This window comes from Macaca mulatta, chromosome 9 (assembly GCF_049350105.2).
Source record: "Macaca mulatta isolate MMU2019108-1 chromosome 9, T2T-MMU8v2.0, whole genome shotgun sequence".
In the NCBI taxonomy this organism is placed as follows: domain Eukaryota; kingdom Metazoa; phylum Chordata; class Mammalia; order Primates; family Cercopithecidae; genus Macaca; species Macaca mulatta.
Window position 1 is genome coordinate 31,964,214 of NC_133414.1, and position 25,131 is coordinate 31,989,344.

Sequence of the window (25,131 nt, forward strand, 5' to 3'; positions counted from 1 at the left end):
GTGAGTGTAGGTAGACAAATGGTGTCTAGACTTGTGCGTATGCATGCATAGATGGTCCTTCTGGGGTACTCTTAAGGGGGCTCCGCCTCTCAGGTCCTCCTAGCTCTTAACCTCACCCTTCTGCATGCGTCCTGTTTCTGAGGATGGCCTTGAAGATGAGGGAGTGTTGTTTTTGAATGAGTCTTGTTTCGAATGGCCACAGGAACCAGCACTCCCTACAAGGAAGAAGGGAAGTTTGTCCTCCAGGGCTAGAGCATTTTGGAGGCAATTTTAAAAGTCTTAACATGATGCCATTATGACATTATTGAAACTGAGTCAGGGCGGGGTGTGGTGGCTCACACCTGTAATCCCAGGACTTTGGGAGGCCAAGGTAGGCAGATCACATTGAGCTCAGGAGTTGGAGACCAGGCTGGGTAACATGGCGAAACCCTGTCTACACTAAAAAAATACTAAAAATTAGCTGGATGTGGTGGCATATGCATGCAATCCCAGCTACTCGGGAGGCTGAGGCACAAGAATCACTTGAACCTGGGAGGTGGAGGTTGCAGTGGTCTGAGATCGCAGCACTGCACTCCAGCCTGGAGAACAGAGCACAAGACTCTGAAAAAAAGAAAGGAAGGAAAGAAGGAAGGAAGGAAGGAATGAAGGAAGGAAGGGAGCGAGGGAGGGAGGGAGGGAGGAAGGAAGGAAGGAAGGAAGGAAGGAAGGAAGGAAGGGAGGGAGGGAGGGAGGGAGGGAGGGAGGGAAGGAAGGGAGGGAGAGAAAGAAGAGAAAGAAGAGAGAGAGAAAGAAGAAAAGGGAATCGAGTCAGAGTGAAAACATTTAAATGAAAATATTTATTTTCTTAAAAATATAGCTTAGTTTGACCTCTCCAAGTTTGAGAAGGAATATTGGGAGGAAACGGAACAAGATAACAAAGGCATTTGGACATTCACTGCAAATCCTAGCGCGTTGCTGCAAAGCATCCTGGGTTCAGTTCCAGTTTAGGAAACCTCACAGCCTTTTTTCCAGTCGGACAGGTCTCTCCCCTCACAGTGTTTCTTCCACCCTTGCCTGAGGACAACAGGGAAGCAAGAGCAGCAGAAAGAAGCATGACAATCCAAATCGTCTTAGGTTCAAAGCCTACAAAAATTAACCAAAATCGCCAGCAGAACCCTGGGTTGGGTTTCATTTGCTTCTGAGATTCAAAGACGCATTTTGCCTTGTTCAGACTTTTCTCTCCTGATTTTCTCCTAGCCATTGTTAGCTTCAGCAACAAGCAATCGACTTTTGTAAGGAGGGGTCATTTCATTACATACCCACATCTCTGAAAATTCGGGTTCTCTGAGTGGGTGGCCAGCTGGCAAAGTTCACCAGAACACAGCAGCAGGTAATGCAAGGACCCAGGCTCAATCCTGGGGATGCTTTCTGCTGAGTTACCATGACTTACTTTCCTCTCGCTGCTGCTCATTTTCTTTCCATGCAAAATGTTGCTGTAACCCTCAAAATCTTATTCAAATCTAGAGCAAACTCATGTTTTTTTTGTTTTCCTCTCTCAAATTGACTCGACCCTTTCCAAGTCACTTTAGAAAAATACCTTTTTCCATTGTTTGGAATACATTCGTAAGAAAAACAATTGCAAATTGTCTTAACCCAATCCCATTGAGAGGTGACAATGTGCTAGCAGCCCTTGTTCCTCCTCGACCTCGGCATCCGCTCTGGCTATGCTTGAGGAGCCCTAAAGCCCGCTGCTGCAGTGTGGGAGCCCCTCTCTGGGCTGGCTGAGGCCAGAGCTGGCTCCCTCTGCTTGCAGGGAGATGCGGAAGAAGAGGCGCGGGCGGGAACCCAGGCTGCACCTGGCGCCTGCGGGCCAGCGTGATTTCCCAGTGGGCATGGGGTTGGCAGGCCCCGCACTCCGCCGGTGGGCCCTGCACTCGGAGCGGCTGGCCAGCACTGCTGCACCGGGCAATGAGAGGCTTAGCACCCCAGCCAGCAGCTGCTGAAGGGGTGCTGTGTCCCCCAGCACTGCCTGCCCACCCGCACCATGCTCAAATTCTTGCAGGTCCTCAGCTGCCTCCCTGTGGGGCAGGGCTCAGGACCTGCAGCCCACCATGCCTGGCACCCCACCCCCCCACCCCCGACAGGCACCAAGCCTCTCGGACAGGCACCGCCCCCTGTTCCTCAACACTCCCCATCTACCGCCCAAGGGCTGAGGAGTGCAGGCACCCTTTAGGAGGCTGGTGGGCAGCTCCACTCCTGGCCCTGCATGGGATCTACCAGGCAAAGCCAGCTGGGTTCCTGAATCAGGTGGGGATTTGGAGAACTTTTATGTCTAGCTGGAAGATTGTAAATGCACCAATCAGCACTCTGTATCTAGCTAATCTGGTGGGGACTTGGAGACCTTTTATGTCTAGCTGAAGGTTTGTAAATGCACCAATCACCACCTTGTGTCTAACTCAAGGTTTGTAAATGCACCAATCAGCACTCTGTGTCTAGCTTAAGGTTTGTAAATGCACCAATCAGTGCTCTGTGTCTAGCTAATTCTATGGGGACTTCGAGAACTTTTGTGTCTAGCTGAAGGATTGCAAATGCACCAATCAGCACTCTGTGTCTAGTTCAAGGTTTGTAAACACACCAATCAGCACCCTGTCAAAACGGACCAATCAGCCCTCTGTAAAATGGACCGATCAGCACTCTGTAAAATGGATCAATCAGCTCTCTGTAAAATGAACCAATCGGCCCTTTGTAAAATAGGCCAATCAGCAGGATGTGGGTGGGTGGGGTCAGATAAGGGAATAAAAGCAGGCTGCCAGAGCCAGCAGCAGCAACCCTCTCGGGTGCCCTTCTAGTTGTAGCAGCCTTGTTCCTTGGCTCTTTGCAGTAAATGTTGCTGCTGCTCACTTTTTGGGTGGTTATGAGCTGTAACACTCACCGCGAAGGTCTGGAGCTTCACTCCTGAGGCCGGGGAGACCACGAACCCACCGGGAGAAACAAACAACTCTGAACGGGAAGAACGAACAACTCTGGATGCGCTGCCTTAAGAGCTGTGACACTCATCGCAAAGGTCTGCAGCTTCACTCCTGAAGCCAGCGAGACCACAAACCCACCAGAAGGAAGAAACTCCGAACACATCCGAACATCAGAAGAAACAAACTTCGGACACACCATCTTTTAAGAACTGTAACACTCAACGCGAGGATCCGAAGCTTCATTCTTGAAGTCAGTGAGAACGAGAACCCACCAATTCCGGACACACCATCTCTCCTCTCCGCTTTTATGTACTACTATGTTCACTGCACACCCGCACACCGATGGAGGAGAATAGAAACAAGATCTCGTTCCATTGGTTGCACCACTCTGCAGAGGTGACTTTGTCAGTTCTACCACAGCTGTGATGAGTACACACACTAGGTTTTGCCCATGATGGCCAAAGTCTCCCAAGGAAAGACCCTTACCAATAGTTCATTCCTCGTGTCTCTTTAACAATTTTCCTGGCACAGATAATCGCGTCTGTGAGGTCATCAGTGATCAAGGCTGTAGAGAGAGAAGACATCAGGGTTTGGTGAGACTTTGTTGTTGGAGAGGGACCCCAACTGAAGTTTACTTCACTTTTCTCAGTCTTTTGGGAATGGGAAGGTTGGAAGAACTATGATTTTCCCTGCAAAGCCACAGTCTCATTATTGTTAAGCTGCTTCATAATGAAAAGAACTGTGTTTTTGTTTTAAGACCATCTTCATCTTGCACTACCTGACGTTTCAGAGGAAGAGCCCAATCCTGCAGAGTTTTTGGAAATGTGTTTAGAGAAGTTGCCATGTGAAAATGTTCTTTATGTCCTAAAGAAATAGGTGCAAGCCAGGCGTGGTGGCTCAGACCTGCAATCCCAGCATTTTGGAAGGCTGAGGTAGGAGGATCCCTTGAGGCCAAGAGTTTGAGTCCAGTCTGGGCAACATAGCAAGATCCCATCTCTACAAAACATAAAAAAAAAAAAATTAGCCTAGTGTGATGGGACACACCTGTGGTCCCAGCTACTCGGGAGTCTGAGGTGGGAGAATCACTTGAACCCAGGAGGTCAAAACTGAAATGAGCTGTGTTCACATCACTGCACTCCAGCCTGGGGAACAGAGTGAGGCTCTGTCTTAAGAAAAAAAAAAAGACACATAAGACAGGATAGTACAGTGTTTTTTTGTATTTGAGTCAGTTTGACATGTAAGGTGTCTTTACAGGTAAACGTTAAACTTTTGTCTATTGTCATTTTTCAGTTTGTGTCTTAAAAAATTTTTATCCAGAGTGTTTTTCGTGTGCAGAAAGTTTTAAGTTTTAAATCAAATATGTGAGTTTTTGTCTTTATTACTTTCCCTTTTCTGTTTTCTTTTTGAGACAGAATCTCATTCTGTCACCCGAGTTGGAGTGCAGTGGTGTAACCCAAGCTGTTATGCTCACTGCAGCCTCAACCTCCTGGCCTCAAGCAATCCTTCCACCTCAGCCTTCAAAGTAGCTGGGAATACAGGTGTGCACCACCGTGCCTGACCATTTTTTATTTTTATTTTTGTAGAGACAAGGTTTCACCGTGATGCCCAGGCTAGTCTCAAACCCTTGGGCTCAAGCAATCCTCTGGCTTTGGCCTCCCAAAGTGCTGGGATTACAGGCATGAGCCACCACACCCCGCCATCTTTTATTTTTTCTATTGCTTCAGACATAACAAATCTTTGAATTGAAATGTATTAGTTGATATCCACACTCTTTCCTGCTTGCTTAGAAGCGGCCTCAAGATCCTCAACACAAACATGACAGAAAAAGGCAAATAAGTAAAACATAGTTCAACATTACTTCTTCTGCAAGTTGAGTCCTCCAGGAGCTGATGCTGAGATGGGTTTGAGATGCCAGAAATTTTCAGCAATCCACACCTATGAAAGGAATGGGATGGGGGGGAAGCAGGATGGGCAGACAGATGTCCATATGTGATGCAGACCCAGCAATTCCTCGGGCAGCCCAGCCATGAGCTCCCCAGTGAGCACTGCCCATCTGCCAGGTTCGCATGCCTGTGCCTCTGCTCACTTGAAATTTGCTGAGAGTAAATCTTAAGTGTTTTCTCTCTCTCTCTCTCTCTCTCTCTCTCACTCTCATACACACACACATGCACGCACAGTAACTGTGGGAGGTGATGTTAAACTCGACTGTAGTGATCATTTCACAATTTATGAATATATCAAATTATGTTATTTACTTTAAATTTCAAGTGAGCCCACTGGGCGTGGGCCACCCCGGAAGGGAACAACCTGCACCTGAGGCTGATCCTGAAGCAGGTGGCAGGTACTGTCTGCTCATCACACAACTGCAGCAGGGGCGGCATGTCTTCCCTTAGCAGGGGATCTGGGAGGCCCATCTCCATGACCACCACAACCACCAACCAAGGACAAAAATACTCAAACCAGTTGATCTCATTTCTGCTTGTCAATTACACAAAGTATTTTTTTTTTTTTTTGAGAATTGGGTAATGCTTGATATTGACAAGGGCACAGAGAGGCAGGTTCTCTGGATACTTGCTGGTGGGAGTATAATGGATTCAGCGTCTCAGGAAACCGACATAGCAGCATGCGTTCAGAGCCTTAAAGAGGTTTTTATCCTTTTACCTAATAATTTCTCTCTCCAGATCTATCCTAAAGAAATAGTCTTGAGGCTAGACAAATATTTCTTTACAAAGTGGTTTACTATAGCTTTATTTATAAGAGTTATAATGAAAAAATCTAATTGCTTCATAATCAGTGATATTCAAATTAATCATAATACCTTCATTTAATAAAATAAAGAGCCATTTGAATTATGTTTTCCCAGGATATTTAATAATATGGAGAAATGCTCCCAATGCAATGTTAAGTTCCCAATATCATAAAAATATCCATCAAGAGCTGTACTGCCCAATATGGCAGGCATTAGCAACGTGTGATAATTTAAATTAAAATTATAGTTGTTGACAGATGAATGGATAAAAATATGTCTGTATAGAGAGTGGAGTATTATTCAGTCTTGGAAAAGAAGGAAATGCTGACATTTGCAATAACATGGATGAACAGAAGGACATCATGCTAAGTGAAGGAAGTGAGACATAGAAAGACAAATACCTGTAATCCCAGCACTTTGGGAGGCCGAGAGGGGCGGATCACGAGGTCAGGAGATAGAGACCATCCTGGCTAAAACGGTGAAACCCCGTCTCTACTAAAAAATGCAAAAAACTAGCCGGGCGAGGTGGCGGGCGCCTGTAGTCCCAGCTACTCGGGAGGCTGAGGCAGGAGAATGGCATGAACCCGGGAGGCGGAGCTTGCAGTGAGCTGAGATCCAGCCACTGCACTCCAGCCTGGGTGACAGAGCAAGACTCCGTCTCAAAAAAAAAAAAAAAGAAGAAGACAAATACCACATGATTTCATGCATATGCAAAATCTACAAAAGTTGAACTCATAAAAGCAGACAGTAGAACAGTGGCTGGTGAGGAAAATGGGGAGATACTGATGGAAGGGTCCAAACTTTCAGTTATAAGGTGAGGAAGGACTGTGCATCTAATGTATGCTATGGTTATCATAGTTAATTACACTGTACTGCTCACTTGAAATTTGCTGAGAGTAAATCTTAAGTGTTCTCTCTGTCTCTCTCTCTCATACACACACACATGCACACATAGTAACTATGTGAGGTGATGTTAAACTCGACTGTAGTGATCATTTCACAATTTATAAATATATCAAATTATGTTATTTACTTTAAATGTATACAATTTTGATTTGTCAGTTATACCTCAATAAATCTGAAAAAAATGTTAAAAAAAAGAATTGTAATTAACATTAAACACAATTAAAACTGTAGTTCCTTATTTGTTCTAGCTACGTTTCAGATACTTTATAACCATTCATGGCTAGTGGTTCTCATGTTTCACAGCACAGATGGAAGACATTTTCATCATCATGGAAAGTTCTGTTAGACAGCACTCATTTAGAAAAAAAAGATAGTCATTAGTTCACCAGTAGTTTAAGAAAGATTGACTCTTAACTGTGGGTTCACCAATAGTTTAAATCTTTACTGTGTATCTTCTAAAAGTTTTTACAATAGAAATGTACTACTTTTATTACCAGAAAAATAACCAAAAATAATGTTAGCATAAAATGTTGCTTTCAATAGAGCATTGTAATTCCAAATTATTCTATTAACTCAGTTGAAGGTGGAATTTTTCCTTGAGCCTGCTATTTCCTTGAGTTGCTAATTTTTGGCTTTCTCAGTTAGGCTTCACTAGAAGATAAATGTAGTGATAGATTTCTTTTAAGCAAATTTATTCTAAATGTGGCTTAATTTTTATTTAAAACAAAATTCTATTAACCAGGAGAAAAACTAACAAAATACATCATCTATAAGAGCAATTGAAACAACATGTGCAAATTCGCTAGCATTTGGTTTATAGTTCTACAGTGAAAACTAAAGCCATATCAGCTTATAAAAGCCTTTTGCCAGCCGGGCGCCGTGGCTCACGCCTGTAATCCCAGCACTTTGGGAGGCCGAGGAGGGCGGATCATGAGGTCAGGAGATGGAGACCATCCTGGCTCACACAGTGAAACCCCATCTCTACTAAAAATATGAAAAATTAGCTGGGCGTGGTGGTACGTGCCTGTAGTCCCAGCTACTAGGGAGGCTGAGGCAGGAGAATCACTTGAACCCGGGAGGCCTAGGTTGCAGTGAGCCGAGATCGAGTCACTGCACTCCAGCCTGGGCAACAGAGTGAGACTCCATCTCAAAAAAACAAACAAACAACAAAAAAAGTCTTTTGCCTATCTTCTTGAGATATAAATATTTAGAATAATAATAGCTATTACCACTAGCTAATACTTTATTGAAATCCTACTCTATGTCAGGCACATGTCAAATCTCTTCACGCAAAATCTCCATCAGTCCTCAGAACAACCATTTCTGTGGGTACCATTTGATCCCTATAAACTGGGGTCGCACACCCAGTTAATGAGCCTGTATTCCCATAGAGGGCTTAAATTCTGTTTTCCTCTGATTCCTTCTTCCAACAGAGGCCACTTAAGTAAGATTCCTGCTCATAAAACACTATATAGTAATGAAGTTGATGATAAAAGTATACTTTTATTTTTTCTAGTAATTATTTACCTATGAGGTTATCCAAACTTAAGCATTTGGTACCTTGATATATGTTCAAATTATTTAGAGATGCTTTATCTCGGGTGCGTAAGCGCTTGATAACTGGTTTGTGTTTGGAAGTGGTCTAGCATATTTCCTGGGAGACGTGGGTTTGGGGCTGTCTCTAGGGGTTGGAGGGATGCAGTGAGGAGGAAGCAGATCACATTCTATTATTCTAGGATTGGAGGTCATCCTAGGCATGTACAGAAAGAGCACATTTGTACTGGGGGCAGGGCAGTTGGCTTGGCTGGCAATGCCCTGTAAGGATTCCTGAAAGGGTCAGGCCATGCAGGACCAGGAAGCGCACACCGCGTACAGTTGCTTGTCCCCCCCTACGTTGTTAGAGCGTTTTGTTGCACAATTGGGATGTTTTGAAAGTACTCGTTGGACATGACTGAATTTGTTTAGGAAAGTACGTTGACCGGGTGCGGTGGCTCACACCTGTAATCCCAGCACTTTGGGAGGCCGAGGCAGGCAGATCACTTGAGTCAGGAGTTTAAGAACAGCCTGGCCAACATGGCAAAACCCTGTCTCTACTAAAAATACAAAAATTAGCTGGCCATGGTGGCACACGCCTGTAATTCCAGCTACTCGGGAGGCTGAGACACAAGAATTGCTTGAACCTGGGAGACGGAGGTTGCAGTGAGCTGAGATTGTGCCACCGCACTCCAGCCTGGGTGACAGAACGAGACTGTGTCAAAAAAAAAAATGAAAAACTGAAAACGTATTAGAGAAGGTGGGTGGTGGCAAATCAAGAACGCTACATAGCTCTGAGCTATTTTTACAAGAAATAGCCGCAGAGGGGCAGACATGAGTTAAGATGGCACTTTTCAAATGAAGATTCCTGCCAAGAATTGTTTTGCTCAATTTACTTTAAATAGACAATTCTGTCCAGTCAAACATGAGTAAGGAAAGGGTTACATTGAACAGCAAAGAATCGTTTATTCTTCCACATCCAACAGAAAACAGCAACAATCAACACAAAAAGAGCTTCAGTCCTATTTTCAGTTATGTTAGTTCTACTTCTAAGTATCTCTGTCTCTCCTCAGCATCCTCCTGCCTCCCAAGTGAAATCCAGCAGCCACCACGCCCTCGATGTTCATCTCTTTCCCCCGTGAGGTGACGAAGGCCAATTCAGATACCAGGGCGATGAGAAATAAGATTAATATAAGTGCACTAGACTAGATAGAGAGTCAGTAATCATTTTTTTCCTGAAATGCTCTTATTTTAATGACATCTGTGCTGTCAGGGGAAAATACTGTCATTACATCAGAAATTTTGTGCACTGTGTGTGTGTATATGTGTAGGTATATGAATGTGTGTTCTTATGTGTGCTTTAAATATACAAATATATCATCGACTTTCTCTCCAAATAGTTTAGGGAAAGTAGGCAGGAATTTTAGGAATACAATGTGGAGTGAGAGTGAGGAGATTGTCTAGCTTCAGAAAATGGGCGCGGGCTGGGTGCAGTGGCTCACGCTTGTAATCCCAGCACTTTGGGAGGTCGTGGTGGGAGGATCACTTGAGCCCAGGAGTTCAAGACCAGCCTGGGCAAAATGGCGAAACCCCCGTCTCTATTAAAAAAAAAAAAAAGAAAATGAGCATGAAGTGTCTCTATACTGTACGTGCATATAACATCACATACCTTGTATACACATCCTGATGCTCTTTTTTTTCAGGTTCCCATGACAAAATGTTGCTAATTCTATAATATGTGGGACACAATGACATTGTTCTAATAAAAGCCTCTCTGGCCTGAGGCTAAGGGAAGCCTGCCACAGAGGAGTGGTTAGTACATAGAACAAATACCTTGTTTTCTATTTTAAAGCTATCCCTGAAAATCCCATGCTCTTTATGATAAGAAAACAGATATGAGTGTCATTTTACCTCTGACCATGAACCTTCTGACACTTTAATTTCTTAGAATCTAAGATTGTCTTGCAGCTAGACCCTTGCCCCAGACTTCCTTAATTGGAATGAAACTGAACAATATTAAATTAGTAATCTGCATTTAAAGTCAAACATGACCATGATGGAGTCAGAGATTTCTCTTTCCACTGTAAACAACTAGAAAACTAGACAAAATAAAAGAAAAATTGTTTTCAGACATTGGACAACTGGCAATGCAGGATCATGGTCTTTGAGAGAGAGAAAAACACAGTGAACCCTGTGATTGCCATGACTTTCTGCCCAGAGGAGCTCTGCAGACCAGGGAGGTAGAACCAGGCAGGGGATGGCCATCTCAGAGGAGGAGACAGACCTCAGACACCAAGGCAGCTCAGATTTTGTGAAGAATACCTGGGAGGCAGGAGCTACCCAGAAGAAGAGCAGCAGAAATCTGCAAAGGGATTCCACCCAGTCGTTGACTGAAGGCCAAACTGAGTATGCATAGGCAAAATTCCACAGGGCGAGGCCGACAACTACTGCCAGGAGCAGGGCAGTTACGAACCTCATGCAGGGCTGGAAGACATTTGATTTTTGATGAGCCCGAGGTAATGGACCTTGCTGAATCCTCAGCACATTCAAAAGAGAAACTAGGCCGGCCAAGTGGCTCACACCTGTAATCCCAACACTTTGGGAACCTGAGGCAGGCAGATCACCTGAGGTTGGGAGTTTTGAGACCAGCCTGACCAACATGGAGAAACCCCATCTCTACTAAAAATAAAAAATAAGCCAGGCGTGGGGGCGCACGCCTGTAATCCCAGCTACTCGGGAGGCTGAGGCAGGAAAATCACTTGAACCTGGGAGGCAGAGGTTGCAGTGAGCCGAGATCACACCATTGCACTCCAGCCTGGGCAACAAGACCAAAACTGCATCAAAAAACAAAAAAAAGAAAAAAGGAAAAAGAAAAAAAAAAAAAACCAAAAAAACAAAAGAGATACTGGATGCATAGTCATGCGTTGGTAGTGGAACTAAACTAGCCCTACCATAAAGACTAATCCAGAACTTCATTAACAAAGTTTAAGAGCAAGTCTTAAAAGGGTTAAACTGATCAGAATAAACTTAACTGGTTGGCAAAAGAAATTCAACCCTCCTTAAAGGAAGACAACATAATCTAAACACTCAACAATGTCACATATGAGGTGCCATAAGTAGGCAAGGAAGCAACTACACCCTCGGGATATGGCAACTGTGGTGATCCGTCCAGTCAACACCATGAGTCTCAGCATTCACACTGCATGTAGGCCAGCTCATTCAAACAAAGCTGTCTCCAGAAGGGAATTTCCCCTGTAGGGAACATGCACATTTTGACTTTACCTGTCCTCAGACTAACCCCTTGCTCATTATAATAATAAAAAACACATCCCTGGGTGGAGATTTAAGGTGCTAATGACACATGAGATGTATGAACAAGCATGTACAGCTACTACACAAATGTACCAAGAGGACCGTCCAGAACATGCGTACTAGCAACACCTCTTGCTACCCGTTTATGAATAACCATGGAAGACTCTCATAAAGGGAGCATCCCTTGCTCCGGTCTTTGCTGTCCCATCTTCACGAGCCGCCAGACCTGAAATCTCCCTCTCTCAGAGTGTACTGTCCATTCTGCGCCTAACTTTCAAAAGAGTCTTTCTCTTTCTCAATAAATTACTTTATGCTACATCTCCTTTGCTGTGTGTCTCTTGTTTAAATTCTTTTCAACTAAGAAGACAAGACTTGAAGACTCACAACAGCCATCAACACATACACTGTGTGCGTATTCAATAAAAAGTGATTCCTTGTGCAGAGGCAGGGAAACGTGACACATACCAGGAGAAAGATCAGTCAAGGGCAAGACCCAGAAATGACAGTTGATTGCATTAGCAGATAAGAAATTTAAAACACTGCTTATAAATATAATTATTTATATCCAGGGCTTAAAGAGAAACATGAATAAAATGAAATAAAAGATACAAAAAATTATGATGCCAAATAAAAAACACGGTATCTGAAAAGAAACATCCAATCAATAAGTTTAATAGATTAGCACTAAAAAAAAAAGTAACAGCAGACTTGAAGACGTAACAATGGAGGCTATTGAAAATAAAACACAGAGAGGGAAAAAGGCTAAAAAACAAAGAACCTCAATGATGAATGGGACAGCATCAGTGATCAAATATACATGCCGTTAGAATTCTTGAAGGAGAAAAGAAAAGCATTAGAAGAAAGAATGGCTGAAATGTTTTCACATTTAATGAAAATTATAAACTCAGGGATACAAAATGTTAATGAATACCAAGTAAGATAAACACAAATATCACACATCATCGAATTGCTGAAAATGAGTGACAAAGAGAAAATCTTAAAAACAACTAGAGAAAAACAAGACGTATTACATACCGGGGACAAACAGAAGGAAATCACTGGTTTCCCATCATACACAAGGCAAGCCAGAAGGCAACAGAATATCTTTAAAAACTTGAAGCCAAGTGTGGTGGCTCAACTGTAATCCCAGCTCTTTGGGAGGCTGAGGAGAGAGGATTGCCTGAGCCCAGGAGTTTGAGACCAGCCTGGGCAACATGACGAGACCCCATCGCTACAATTTTTTTTTTTTAAATCAGCCAGGCACGGTGGCACATGCCTGTGGTCCCGGATGCTCAGGAGGCTGAGGCATGAGAATTGCTTGAGTTCAGGAAGTCAAGGCTGCAGTGAGCTGTGATCATGCCACTACACTCACATGTTGTTTTGGGACAGAGCACGACCCTGTCTCAAAACAACAACTTGAGGTGGAAAAGCACTGTCAGCCCAGAATTTTATATGTAAAGAAAATATTCCTCAAAATCAAAATAAACAGAGATATTTTCAGACAGAATGCTTGCTAATGGGCCTCTACTCTAAAACAAAACAAAGTTAAAGAAAGTTCTTTAGGCTGAAGGAAAATGATATCAATTAACTGTCTGCTCAAATAAATCCACCAAAGGAATGAAGAGTATTGGAAATAGTAAGTATGTAATAAATACTATAAAACTTTTTTTCTCATTTAGAAATTTATTTAAAAGACAATTGTTTAAAGAAAAAATTATAAAAATGCATTGTGAGATATACAATATAGAAGAAAAATGCATGACAACACAGCACAAAGGATGGAATAGGAAAAACTGAAGTATACTGTTAAGTAACTCATATGTTACATGTGAAGTGGTGTGTTATTTGAAGGTAGGATGTAAGAAGATAATGATGCCTATTGGAAACCCTAAAGCAACTACTAAAAACTAAAACAAAATTGAAGTATAGCTAAAAAACCAATGGAAGAAATAAAAGAGAATACTAAAAAATATTCAATACATTCAAAAGAAGGCAGAAAAAATGGAACCAAGAATAGATGGCACAAACAGAAAACAAAATAGCAAGATGTAATTTAAAGCTACCCATATTAGCTGGGCGCAGTGACTTGTGCCTGTAATCCCAGCACTTTGGGAGGCCAAGGTGGGCAGATCGCAAGATCAGGAGATCGAGACCATCCTGGTTAATGCGGTGAAACCCCATCTCTACTAAAAAAAATACAAAAAATTAGCCGGGCGTGGTGGCATGTGCCTGTAGTCTCAGCTACTCAGGAGGCTGAGGCAGGAGAATCACTTGAACCCAGGAGGCAGAGGTTGCAGTGAGCCGAGATTACGCCACTGTACTCCAGCTTGGGTGACAGAGCAAGACTCCATCAAAAAAAAAAAAAAGAAAAAAAAAAAAGAAAGAAAGAGAGAGAGAGAGAGAAAGAAAGAAAGAAAGAAAGAAAGAAAGAAAAAGAAAGAAAGAAAGAAAGAAAGAAAGAAAGAGAAAGAAAGAAAGAAAGAAAGAAAGAAAGAAAGAAAGAAAGAAAGAAAGAAAGAAAGAAAGAAAGAAAGAAAGAAAGAAAACTAGCCAGATCAGTAATCACATTAAATGCAAATGGCCTAATCATGGCATAACCCACAGGCCAACTCCCCATTTCTGTAAATAAAGCCTTATTGGCACACAACCAGGCCTGTTCATTTACATACTTTCTATGGCTGCTTTCACACTACGTCATAGTTGGGTAGTAGCAATCTAAACCATATGGCCTGAAAAGCCTAAAATATTTACCATTTGGCCCTTTGGGCAAACAGTTGCTGACCTATGGTTTAATCACTCCTACTGAAAACAGTAATTATCAGAATGGATATAAAAGCAACACATACCTATATGTTACCTATAAGAAATTCACCTTAAATATAAAGACACAGATGGATTAAAAGTAGAGGATGGAAAGAAACATACTATGCAAATATTTCCTCAAAGAAAGTGAGAGTGGGCTATACTGCTATCAAACAAAGTAGATTTCTGGATGAGAAATAGCACCAGAGTTAAGGAGAAACATTGACTCCAGTGATAAAAGAGTCAATTCACCACAAGGACATAACAATCCTCAAAGAATATCTGCCTAAGAACAAAGCTTCAAAAATGGACAAGACTGAAAGGTGAAATAGGCAAAACTAAAATGATAGTTGCAAATTTCAATATCTATTTCTCACTGTATAATAGAACAAGTGAGAAAATCAGAAGGGATGTAACAATCATTTATAGAACATCCACACCAAATATAAAATACACATTTTTTCCAAATGCACAATCACCGTAAGACACATTTGCTGTGCTGTAAAACAAGGTTAAAGAAATAGTAAAAGTTTCAAATCATATAGACCTGGAATCTCCAACCCCTGAATCACAGACCTATGTGGGTCTGTGGCCTCACAGTGGGAAGTGAGCAGCAGGCAAGTGAGTTAATCTTCATCTGTATTTACTGACACTCCACATCTCCCACATTACTGACTGGGCTCCACCTCCTGCCAGATCAACAGCTAAGCATTAGATTCTTATATGAGTGCAAACCCTACTGTGAGTTTCACTTGTGAGGGATCTAGGTTGAGTGCTCCTTATGAGAATCTAATGCCTGATGATCTGTCACTGTCTCCCATCACCCCCAGATGCGACTATCTAGTTGCAGCAAAATAAGCTCAGGGCTCCCACTGATTCTACATTATGGTGAGTTGCATTATTATTCCTTATATATTGCAATGTAATAATAATAGAAATAAAGTGGACAATAAGGGTAATACATTTGAATCATCCTGAAACCATCCTCCTTCCCCTGGTCCACGGAAAATTTGTCTTCCACAAACTGTTCCCTGGTGCCAAAAAGGTTGGGGGCCGCTGTTATAGACCATATTCTCTGATCTTAATGAGATGTAACTAGAAATCTATAATAAAAGCTCATCCTGGGATCATCCTTCACTCTCAGGCTGGGCATTCCTCTTGCCTTTCTCCCTTATCGAGTCCCTTGTTTCCTGAACTGTGTTTCCTCTTCATTGTTTTAGTTTATCCTTTTGGTGGAGCACATTTTCCTATAGTTTTGTGAGAGAGGGTGCATGGGAGCTGAGCTGAATATCTCATCTTTGCCCTGACGGATCCACTCTCTACCTTTCTCCACCATGCTCTGTGCACTCGGAGGCCGACACACACAGTTGGCGTCAATGGATTCCCATGTCCTCTGACTTCTGGAGGAGTTTAAATAAGAGTAGGCATCAGCAGGGAAGGAATAGAGAAAGGACACTGAGGTTGGGATATACATATAGTATCTTCCAGCTTTTTTTCTGTCAGGTCACTCAGCACAAGTCACGTCCCTTGAGGGAAGATCTCAGATCCTACTTGAGGGAAGATCTCAGATCCTAGAAGGCAGACCTCTCCCTGCAGACCTTTTGTACCTCAGTGCTGGTCACAGCTCTCTTTCCACTCCTCTTTGGGCAAGGGGTTCCTAATCCCTCACTTCACTATTGCCATGGTTTTTCTATGATTTGATAAGATCTTTGTAAGTACAGTCTTTATTAACATTCTCTTCCAATATCCCAGTTTGCATTTTTTCTGTCTTCCAGTTAGGATTCTTTATGATATAGGAGGTAAAAAATTTAACAACTTGGTTCTCAGAAAATGTACTCTGGGTGGCTAGAACTACAGGCATATGCCCGGCTATTTTTAATTTTTTTGTGGAGACAGAGTCTGGCTGTAGGGTCTTGCCGTGGGGTCTCACCCAGGCTGATCTTGAACTCCTGGCCTAAGGTTACCCTATGACTTCACTCTTGTACCTTACATGGCAAAAGGGGCTTTGCATGAGTTGTTAGAAGCAGAGAATCTTGCCCAGCTGTGGTCACGGAGGGATCCAATGACAGAAGAAGGAGGAGAGATTCAAAGTGTGAGAGCGACTTGACCCCTCATTGCTGGCTGTGAAGATGGAGTAAGGGGCCATGAGTCAAATGTGAGTGGTCCCTAGAAGCCTGGAATGGCCCTTGGGTGACAACCTGCAAGCAACAGGGATCTCAGTTCGACACTCACAAGGAACTGAACTCTGCCAAATCCCAAATGAGCAAGGACATGGATCTTCCTGCAGAACCTCCAGAAAGGAAAACAGACCTGCCAGCACCTTGACTTCAGCTCTGTGAATCCCTTGGCACTCTTCCAGCCTAGAGAACTAAGGAAATTTTGTGGTATTTAAGCCACTAAGTTTGGGGTCATTTGTTAGGGCAGCAATAGAAACCTAACTTCCTTTCTGAGTGAATTCAATGCTGTTTTAATGACTCGGTATGCTGGGCAAGATTCTCTCCTTCTAGGGTTCATGAGATTAGACTGGCTTCACTTACATTGCCCAGGATAATCTCTCTTGCTCAAGCTCAGATCCTTGTTCACATCCGCAAAGTCCCTTTTGCCATGTAAGGTACAAGAGTGAAGTCGACACCTTAGGCCAGGAGTTCAAGACCAGCCTGGGTGAGACCCCATAGCAAGACCCCACAGACTGACTCTGTCTGTACCAAAAAAATAGTAAAAATAGTTGGGCATATGCCTGTTATTCTAGCCACCCAGAGGAGGGAACGTTGCTTGAGTCCTGGAGGTCAAGACTGCAATGAGCTATGAATGTACCACCTGGGCAAGAGAGTGAGACCCTGTCTCAAAAAAAAAAAAAAAAAAAAAAAAAAAAAAAAAAGAGAGAGAGAGAGAAGAAAAGAAAAGAGAAAGAAACATAAAGAGTATTATTCTCATTCTGTTCAGAGAGGTACATACTGCATCGTTGGAGTGAATTGTTTATGGAAAGCAGCTGTCAGGCAGCTTCTTTTTTCTTACTGAAGACATCAAATATCTCTATACATGAAAGGGCAGTAAGGTCATCTGTCCATCCCCCTGCTTTAGGGGAGGGCTTCATGAAACTGTCCTACAAGGAATAAGTCATCTTTGGACAAGTCAGCTGCAGGATCCTGAGTGTCACCTTGGAAACTGTTGCATAATTTACCAATCTGGAACGGACCTATTTTGCAAGTCTGAACTCCAAATTTTAGTTAAAGCAAAACGTGGTTGGTGATCCCACTGTCGGCTTTCTCACCTGGTCCCCAGGATGGCATCGCTGAAAGTCAGAGCCTCACCTGAGCAAGCGACGTGGCAGTGGTTGTTCTCCTGCAGCTTTCCATGTCTGCACCACGTGAAGCTGTTGATCTGGAAGATGCCGTAGTCGATGCTGCCATCATCCAGGACCCTCTGGGCGGTGGTGTTGTAGCCGCTCTCGTAATATGCCATGCAGATCCCTGGAGGGGCAAAGCCAGAAATGTCAGCAAAGAAAGTGCATTGTTTGCTCTAAGCCTGGTCTGAGGGTGAGTTTCCTTATCCCTGTTACCTGACTGCTTCCTCCCAATACTCCTTGGGGCTGAGTGGGGCAGGTATGCATCCAGGGGGCACACCGGGGGCACATTGGGGGCTGGGATGGCGCACCTGAAGCTGCACACCCAGTCAGTGGCTGAGCCTAATCTAGAACAAAAGTCAGGTCCCCCCACTCCCCACAATGCCAGCAGAGGTGGCGTTATTTTCCCCTTCCCTGGCTGGTGTCGTAAGGGCAGGACTCCAGGAATAAGGAAATGAGGGGCAGGGGAGGAAGGAGAGGAGACCCAGGGAGCCACAGTTAGGCCGGCAGCCACCCTGGGTGCGGTGAGGGCAGAGCATCGTTAGCTGGGAAGACACAGCGGGGAGTGTGGCCAGGACTTTAACATCTCAGGGGGAGGTCAAGGACAGAAAGAGAGGAGGAAAGAAAGAATCTCACAGTTTCCAAGGCTGAAGCCCCAGTAGTTGTCCAGGCCAGCCCTCGAGAATATTTTTGCCAGTTTGCAGCGCGTGTAGATTTTGGACTCAGCGCCTGTGACCAGGCAGCCAATGAGGGTCAGAATAACCGCAGCCTTCATCCTCAGAGCCTGCTGGAGACAGAACCTGCCAACGAGCAGGAGACCCAGTCAGACGATCTTCATTCGGGATCTTTGAAATCCAGCCGTGGTAACTGTGCACAGCCCTGCCTAGATGCTGCCTGTCACTTTGGTCATTCAGAGCCACCATCAGGCAAAACCGGCCACTCTACAGTCCAGGGAAGGAATGTGACTGAAGGCTGTTTCCTTAGTGCTTTTCCATACAGTAACTTTCAAGTCAATGCTGTGTTCCCAGGGTTAAGCAAATAAAAAAATTAACCCTCCAGGTGAAAACCACAGGGGGCATTTTCAGGATTTCTATTTGAATTCTATGAATAAAGAATAGAATACAAGGGTGAAACATTCCCTAGACTGCTGACCCTTGAACAACATAGGTTTGAACTGCGTGGGTCCATTTATACCTGAATTTTCTTCTGCCTCTGCCACCCCTGAGACAGCAAGACCAACCCCTCCTCCTCCTCCTCCTCCGCCTCAGCCTGCTCAGTGTGAAGACAACCAGGATGAAGGCCTGTATGATGAGCCACTTCCACTTAACAAATAGTGAATATAATATAATAGTAAATATTTACTGTTAACAAATAGTTAATATTTACAAATAGTAAATATATCTTCTCTTCCTTATGATTTTCTTCATAACATTTTCTTTTCTCTAGCTTACTTTGTTGTAAGAACCCAGTATAGACATAGAACATACAAAATATGTGTGGATTGGCTGTTCATGTTATCAATAAAGCTTCCCGTCAGCAGTACGTTATTAGTTGTCAAGCTTCTGGGGAGTCAAAAGTTAAGTGCAAGATTTTCAACTGAGCAGGGGTTGGCACCCCTGGCCCCTGCATTTGTTCAAGGATCAACTGGATGTGTAGAAACAGACATCCCATTTCAGCCAGAGATGAAAGACTCGTGGGCCTGTAGGGACAACTTTAAGATTCATTGTTTGGGGGTTTACTGAAGGGTGAAGATTAAGCACCTAATCTTTCATTTTATTTTCTTGATGCAATTCAAAATGTGGGAGCGTTGCTTCCAAAGTATCAGTGTTTTATCTTAGATGGCAAATGCCTTGCTTTGCTAGGCTTCACCACCAGTGCTCTGGGGGGCCTCCTAAAAGTCTGGCGCCTGACTGGGGAGCAAGAGGGATGGAGGACGATGGCTCACGAAAGGAGGAAAGCACCTGGGGGAGCAGAGGGGCAATAAAGAGGCCCCCAGGGAAGCATTTGAAATGGGAGTAGGATCAAGAGTGCCATCTCCTGCTGCCTACTGATTTTCCACAATATCCTCCTCTCTTAAAAGAATGTCTTCCCCAAATACAGCAGCCTTGCTGGGATGGGGTGAAGTGAAATTTCTGACACCTGCTCGGGATCCTGAACTTGATGTTCATACATATGTTCATCCCGTGTCATTTTCTGCACTTGCCTAGAAACTTCTCCAGTCATTAGTTTCTCTCCCTGGGGCTGGATTGAAAGGCTAGGCCCAAAACAGGGATGAGTAGTCAACAGCAAGGCCACCGCACCAAGTAACAAGCGGGGCTTTAAGGTGACTAAGCAATAAGGTAAGAACTGTGTTTCATGAGGAGCACACACATTACAAACGTGAATAGCAAGGGTCAGCAAATTAGGTCTGCTTTTGTATGTAAAGTTTTATTGAAACATAGCTACACCCATTTGGTAATATATTGTTGGTGGCTGATTTCCTGCTGCAGTGGCAGAGTTGAGTAGCTGTGTTAGAGGTTGTACGGACCACAAAGCCTAACATATTATTATCTGGTCCTTTTCAGAGAAAGCATGCCAGGCTGTGGCGTACAGCATAGTGTTAAGCTGTGAGGGACAGACAAACAAGGTTTAAGATGCAGAGCTTAGGCCAGGCACGGTAATCCCAGCACTTTGTGAGGGTGAAGAGGGCAAATTGCTTGAAGCCAGGAATTTGAGACCAGCCTGGGCAACAAAGGTAGACCTCTGTCACTACAAAATACACAAAAATTAGCCAGGCATGGTGGTGTTTGACTGTGGTGCCAGCTATTTGGGAGGCTGAGGTGGGAGGATCTTTTTTTTTTTTTTTTTTTTTTTTTGAGACGGAGTCTCGCTCTGTCACCCAGGCTGGAGTGCAGTGGCTGGATCTCAGCTCACTGCAAGCTCTGCCTCCCGGGTTCACGCCATTCTCCTGCCTCAGCCTCCCGAGTAGCTGGGACTACAGGCGCCTGCCACCTCGCCCGGCTAAGTTTTTTTGTATTTTTAGTAGAGACGGGGTTTCACTGTGTTACCCAGGATGGTCTTGATCTCCTGACCTCGTGATCCGCCCGTCTCGGCCTCCCAAAGTGCTGGGATTACAGGCTTGAGCCACCGCGCCCGGCCGGTGGGAGGATCTTTTAAGGCTCAGAGGTTGAGGCTGTTGTGAGTTGTGATTATGCCTCTTCACTCCAGCCTGGGCAACACAGTGAGACTCTGTCTCAAAAAAAAATAAAAGATGCAGAACTTACAAATAAAGTGGGTTTCCATCCCCTGCCTTGGAATTTTACTGATCTCAAACAAGTCAAAACAAAACCCACAGCAATGATAACCCCAAGCATCATGTCCTGCATCCTTCAAGAACCTGCCATTGCTGGTTCTCAGGGACAGGTGGCTTCATAAGAGTAATTCAGGTCTTACTGAAAAGGCAGATTCCCGGTGCCTGCCCCAGAGGCCGATTTCTCAGGTGAGTCTGCGGAAGAAACACTGTTCCACTTACTCAGTCGGTGACTGGCAGCTCAGGTGAGCATCCTGTATCCCCTGAAGCCATGTCTGATTCTAACAAGGCGCAAGTTTCCTTCGAGAACCTTTCTTTAGAGTGTTAGAGAAAGAAAAATTCTTAGTCCTTTGTTTCTCACCACCTAGAGATGCGAGAATTCTACTTCTTGGGACTAAAAGCTATATCATCCTGCATGCTTGTGTTCTGAGGCAGGTGATAACTGTCTTCTGGGCCTTAATATCTCTCATTTTTTCTCTTTTCCTCTCAACAACCCTTCACACTACACAACTTGGCCAGGGCCTCCTGTACAAGTGAGAGCTGTTCTCTAAGGCAACAGTCTGCAAACTTTATCACAAATTCCATTAATAAAGTTAAGCATGTATCCTCTTTAGATGTATATTAAATTATAAATCACACTTCTGTATCTCTGTACTAATATGCTACATAAATTATCAACATACACAAAACTAAAATCTGAAAATGAATGAGAGAGGTGAAATTAACGTTAAAAATTTATTAACAGCACATTTCTTTGCTATAGTTATATTGTTCATTAATAAAATATTTTCAAAAGAGGGCCACAAAAGAAATTAAAAATTTTTAATGTATAATCAACAGGATTTCATTATTTTTTAAAAAATTGGCTTGACACTCCGTCTCAAAAAAATAAAATAAAATAAAAAATTGGCTTGACATTTTGTGAATCAATAACTAAAGACCTGGTTTCAAGGCCCATTTATTTCTGTGTTCAGATTTAATGACACATTTGAAATGAATTCTCATTGGAATATGTAGATCTAAGTATAAGTTTATTGTTAGTTGCACTAATGAATCATTATATTTTATTAAATTCTATCTACAAATAATGCAAAGGTTTTATTGAAATCTAGTTTTAAGCTTATATAGTATTACACTGTGTAGATATAACATATTTAGCCAATTCCATATTGATTCACACTTAACGGTATTTTTTTCTTCTATGATAAACATACTACAATTAGTAATCTTGTACATTTGTCATTTGTACATTTGCAAGAATATCTGTTGGATACATTCCTGAACATTGAATTGCTGGGTTAAGGACTGTAATTTTGTAATTTTGCTAGATGTTGCCAAATTGCCTTCCACATGGGCTTGTATAAGGAAGATGGCTAGCATACTGTGTTACCAAAGGTTAAGATATTTGCCAATATTAGAGATGAAACATAATTTTGTCAGCATAGTTTCAATTTTAGTTTCCCTTATTTCAAGCTGTCTGAGCATCTTTTCTTGTCTTTAGAAGCCATTTGTGGACTTTTCTCTCTCTCTCTCTCTTTTTGAGACAGAGTCTCCCTCTGTTGCCCAGGCTGGAGCTCAGTAGTGTGATCTCGGCTCACTGCAACCTCCACCTCATGGGTTGAAGCGACTCTCATGCCTCAGCCTCCCGGGTAGCTGGGATTACAGGCATGTGCCCCCACGCCCAGATAATTTTTGTATTTTTAGTAGAGACGGGGTTTCACCATGTTTGCCAGGCTGGTCTCAAACTCCTCATCTCAAGCAATCTGCCCACCTCAGTCTCCCAAAGTGCTGAAATTACAGGCATGAGCCATGGCACCTGACCTGCATGCTTTTTCTTGTGAATTGTCTATAATATGAGAAAATATATAGGTTTTTCTTCAAACATCTTTTTCAAAATGCTTTGAAATAGGGATTTTACAATCAATGAGAAAATAGAGACAGATGGTCTTTTTTTTTTTTCAAAAATGCTTGTTTAGCAAGTTTTCAGATACATAGTAAATATACAAAAGCCATTTATATTCTTATATACTAGGAATAGAAAATGGAATCTGAAATAACAAAATATCATTTACAGTAGCACACACAAGAATATGACGTACTTAAATGTAAACCTAACAAAATCTGTGTAGGATATATGTGCTGACAACTATAAGACAGATGAAAAGTTAAAGAAGACCTAAGTGGAAAAGATATACCATGTTCCTGAATTCAAAAATTCAGTGTTGTTAAGATTTAATCTATAGATTTAATGGAATTCCAATTAAAATCCCAGAAAATTGTTTTGAAAATATCAATAAGATGATCTTGAAACTTAAATGGAAGGGCAAATGGACTAGAATAAACAAAACTATTCAGAAAAAGAAAGAAATTGAAGGACTCATTCTACATGATTTTAAGACAATATAAAGCTGTAGTAATCAAGACAGAATGATATTGGTGGGAAGATAGACCCATAGACCAGTGGAACAGAAGAGAGAGCCCAGAAATAGATCTACAAATATTTAGTCAACAAAATTTTTATAAAGATGCTGATTAAATTCAATGGAAAAATGGTGTTCTTTTCACCAAATGGTACTAAAATAAGGCTGTCTATGTCCAAAACACGTGTTCAAAACCAACAAAATAAAAGAAGGCATACTGAAGAATACATACCTTATATCTCATATAAAAATTAATTCAAAATGGATCAAAGACATAAATGTAAAAAGTGAAACTATGAAATTCTATAAGTAAATATAGGAAATCTGCAGGACTTGGGTTTGGCAATAAAATTTTAGATATAACAACAAAAGCACAATCCATGAAAGGAAAAAAAAAACCGTTTAGTTGAACTTGATCAAAATTAAAAACTTTTGCTCTTTGAAAGACACTGTTAAGAGAATGAAAAGACTAGCTACAGACTGGAAGAAATATTTATAAATCACATGTCTGATGAAAGCTTTATATTCAGAATATATAAAGAACTCTTAAAATCTAACCATAAGCAAACATATGACCCAATTAAAAATGGGCAACTGATTTAAGCAGACACTTCATCAAATAAGAAGTCCAAATGACAAATAAGCATATGAAAAAATGATCAATATCATTGTCACCAGGGAAGTATAAATTAAAACCACAATTATATATCACTTCCCACTAATTAGAATTGCTAAAATCAATCAGACGACACCAAATGATGATGAAGACAGAGAACCGTAAGAACTCCCATTTATCACTGGTGGGAATGCAAAGTGTTACAGTCACTTTGGAAAACAGTTTGGCAGTTTCTTATAAAGTTAAACACAGACTTATCATATAAACCAACAATCACACTTCTAGGTATTTAATCAAGTGAATCAGAAACTTACATTCACACAAAACCAAGTTAATCTATGTTTATAGCAACTTTATTCATAATCACTAAAAAATGGAAGCAACAAAGATGACCTTCAACAGGCAAATATATTTAAAAACCGTGATCTATTCATACAATGGAATACTACTCAGCAATGAAAAGAATGAGCTATTTGATTCCCGCAGCAATGTGGATGAATCTTAAATGCATTTTGCTAAGTGAAAGAAGCCAGACCCAAAAGACTACATGTTAGATAATTGCAGGCATATGACATTATAGAAAAGGCAAAACTATGGAGATGGAAAACAGTTCAGTGATTGTCAAAGATTAGAGGAGAAATCAGCGATAAAGGGACCACACATGTTCTATTTTAGGTCATTGGAACTGTTCTCTATGGTACTGGGGTAGTGAATACATGGCTTCATAAATTTGTCAAGACCCGTAGGCCCATACACCACAAAGCGGGAACTTCATTGTATGCTATTTTTAAAAATCATCCAAGATGTTGAGGAATCCCAGGATAGAACTGAGTCTGTGACGAAAAGACCTAACTGTATTACAAATGTATGACATGCATTTGCTGAAGGAGTATGAAAAGAGCCACTGATCTAGGTAACTTTGAGAACAGTGTTTTGACTGGATATTTAAAGTCTAAAGGCAAAACAATCTGTACATAAACACTGTACTCCAGTTGGTGAATTTCTGTCTCATAGGGGTCAATGTTAGCATTTTTTTTTTTTTTTTTTTTTTTTGAGACAGAGTCTCCGTCTGTCACCCAAGCTGGAGTTCAGTGGTGTGATCTCAGCTCTGCCTCCCAGGTTCAAGCAATTCTCCTGTCTCAGCCTCCCGAGTAGCTGAGATTACAGGCATGGGCTGCCACATCCAGCTAATTTTTGTATTTTTAGTAGAGAC

At 42.3% G+C, this 25,131-nt stretch overlaps 1 protein-coding gene across 1 annotated transcript; it reads right to left on the reverse strand.

The window, feature by feature from the left end:
- Positions 1-861: 861 nt before the first annotated feature.
- Positions 862-22,709, reverse strand: LOC698176 (lysozyme-like protein 1). Its single transcript, XM_015146723.3, is given in 7 exon segments — positions 862-1,053; positions 3,435-3,513; positions 17,562-17,720; positions 18,230-18,393; positions 21,026-21,102; positions 21,104-21,136; positions 22,704-22,709. Coding segments are annotated over 7 exon segments (588 nt in total). The 3' UTR covers positions 862-983.
- Between the last annotated feature and the right edge of the window lie 2,422 nt (positions 22,710-25,131).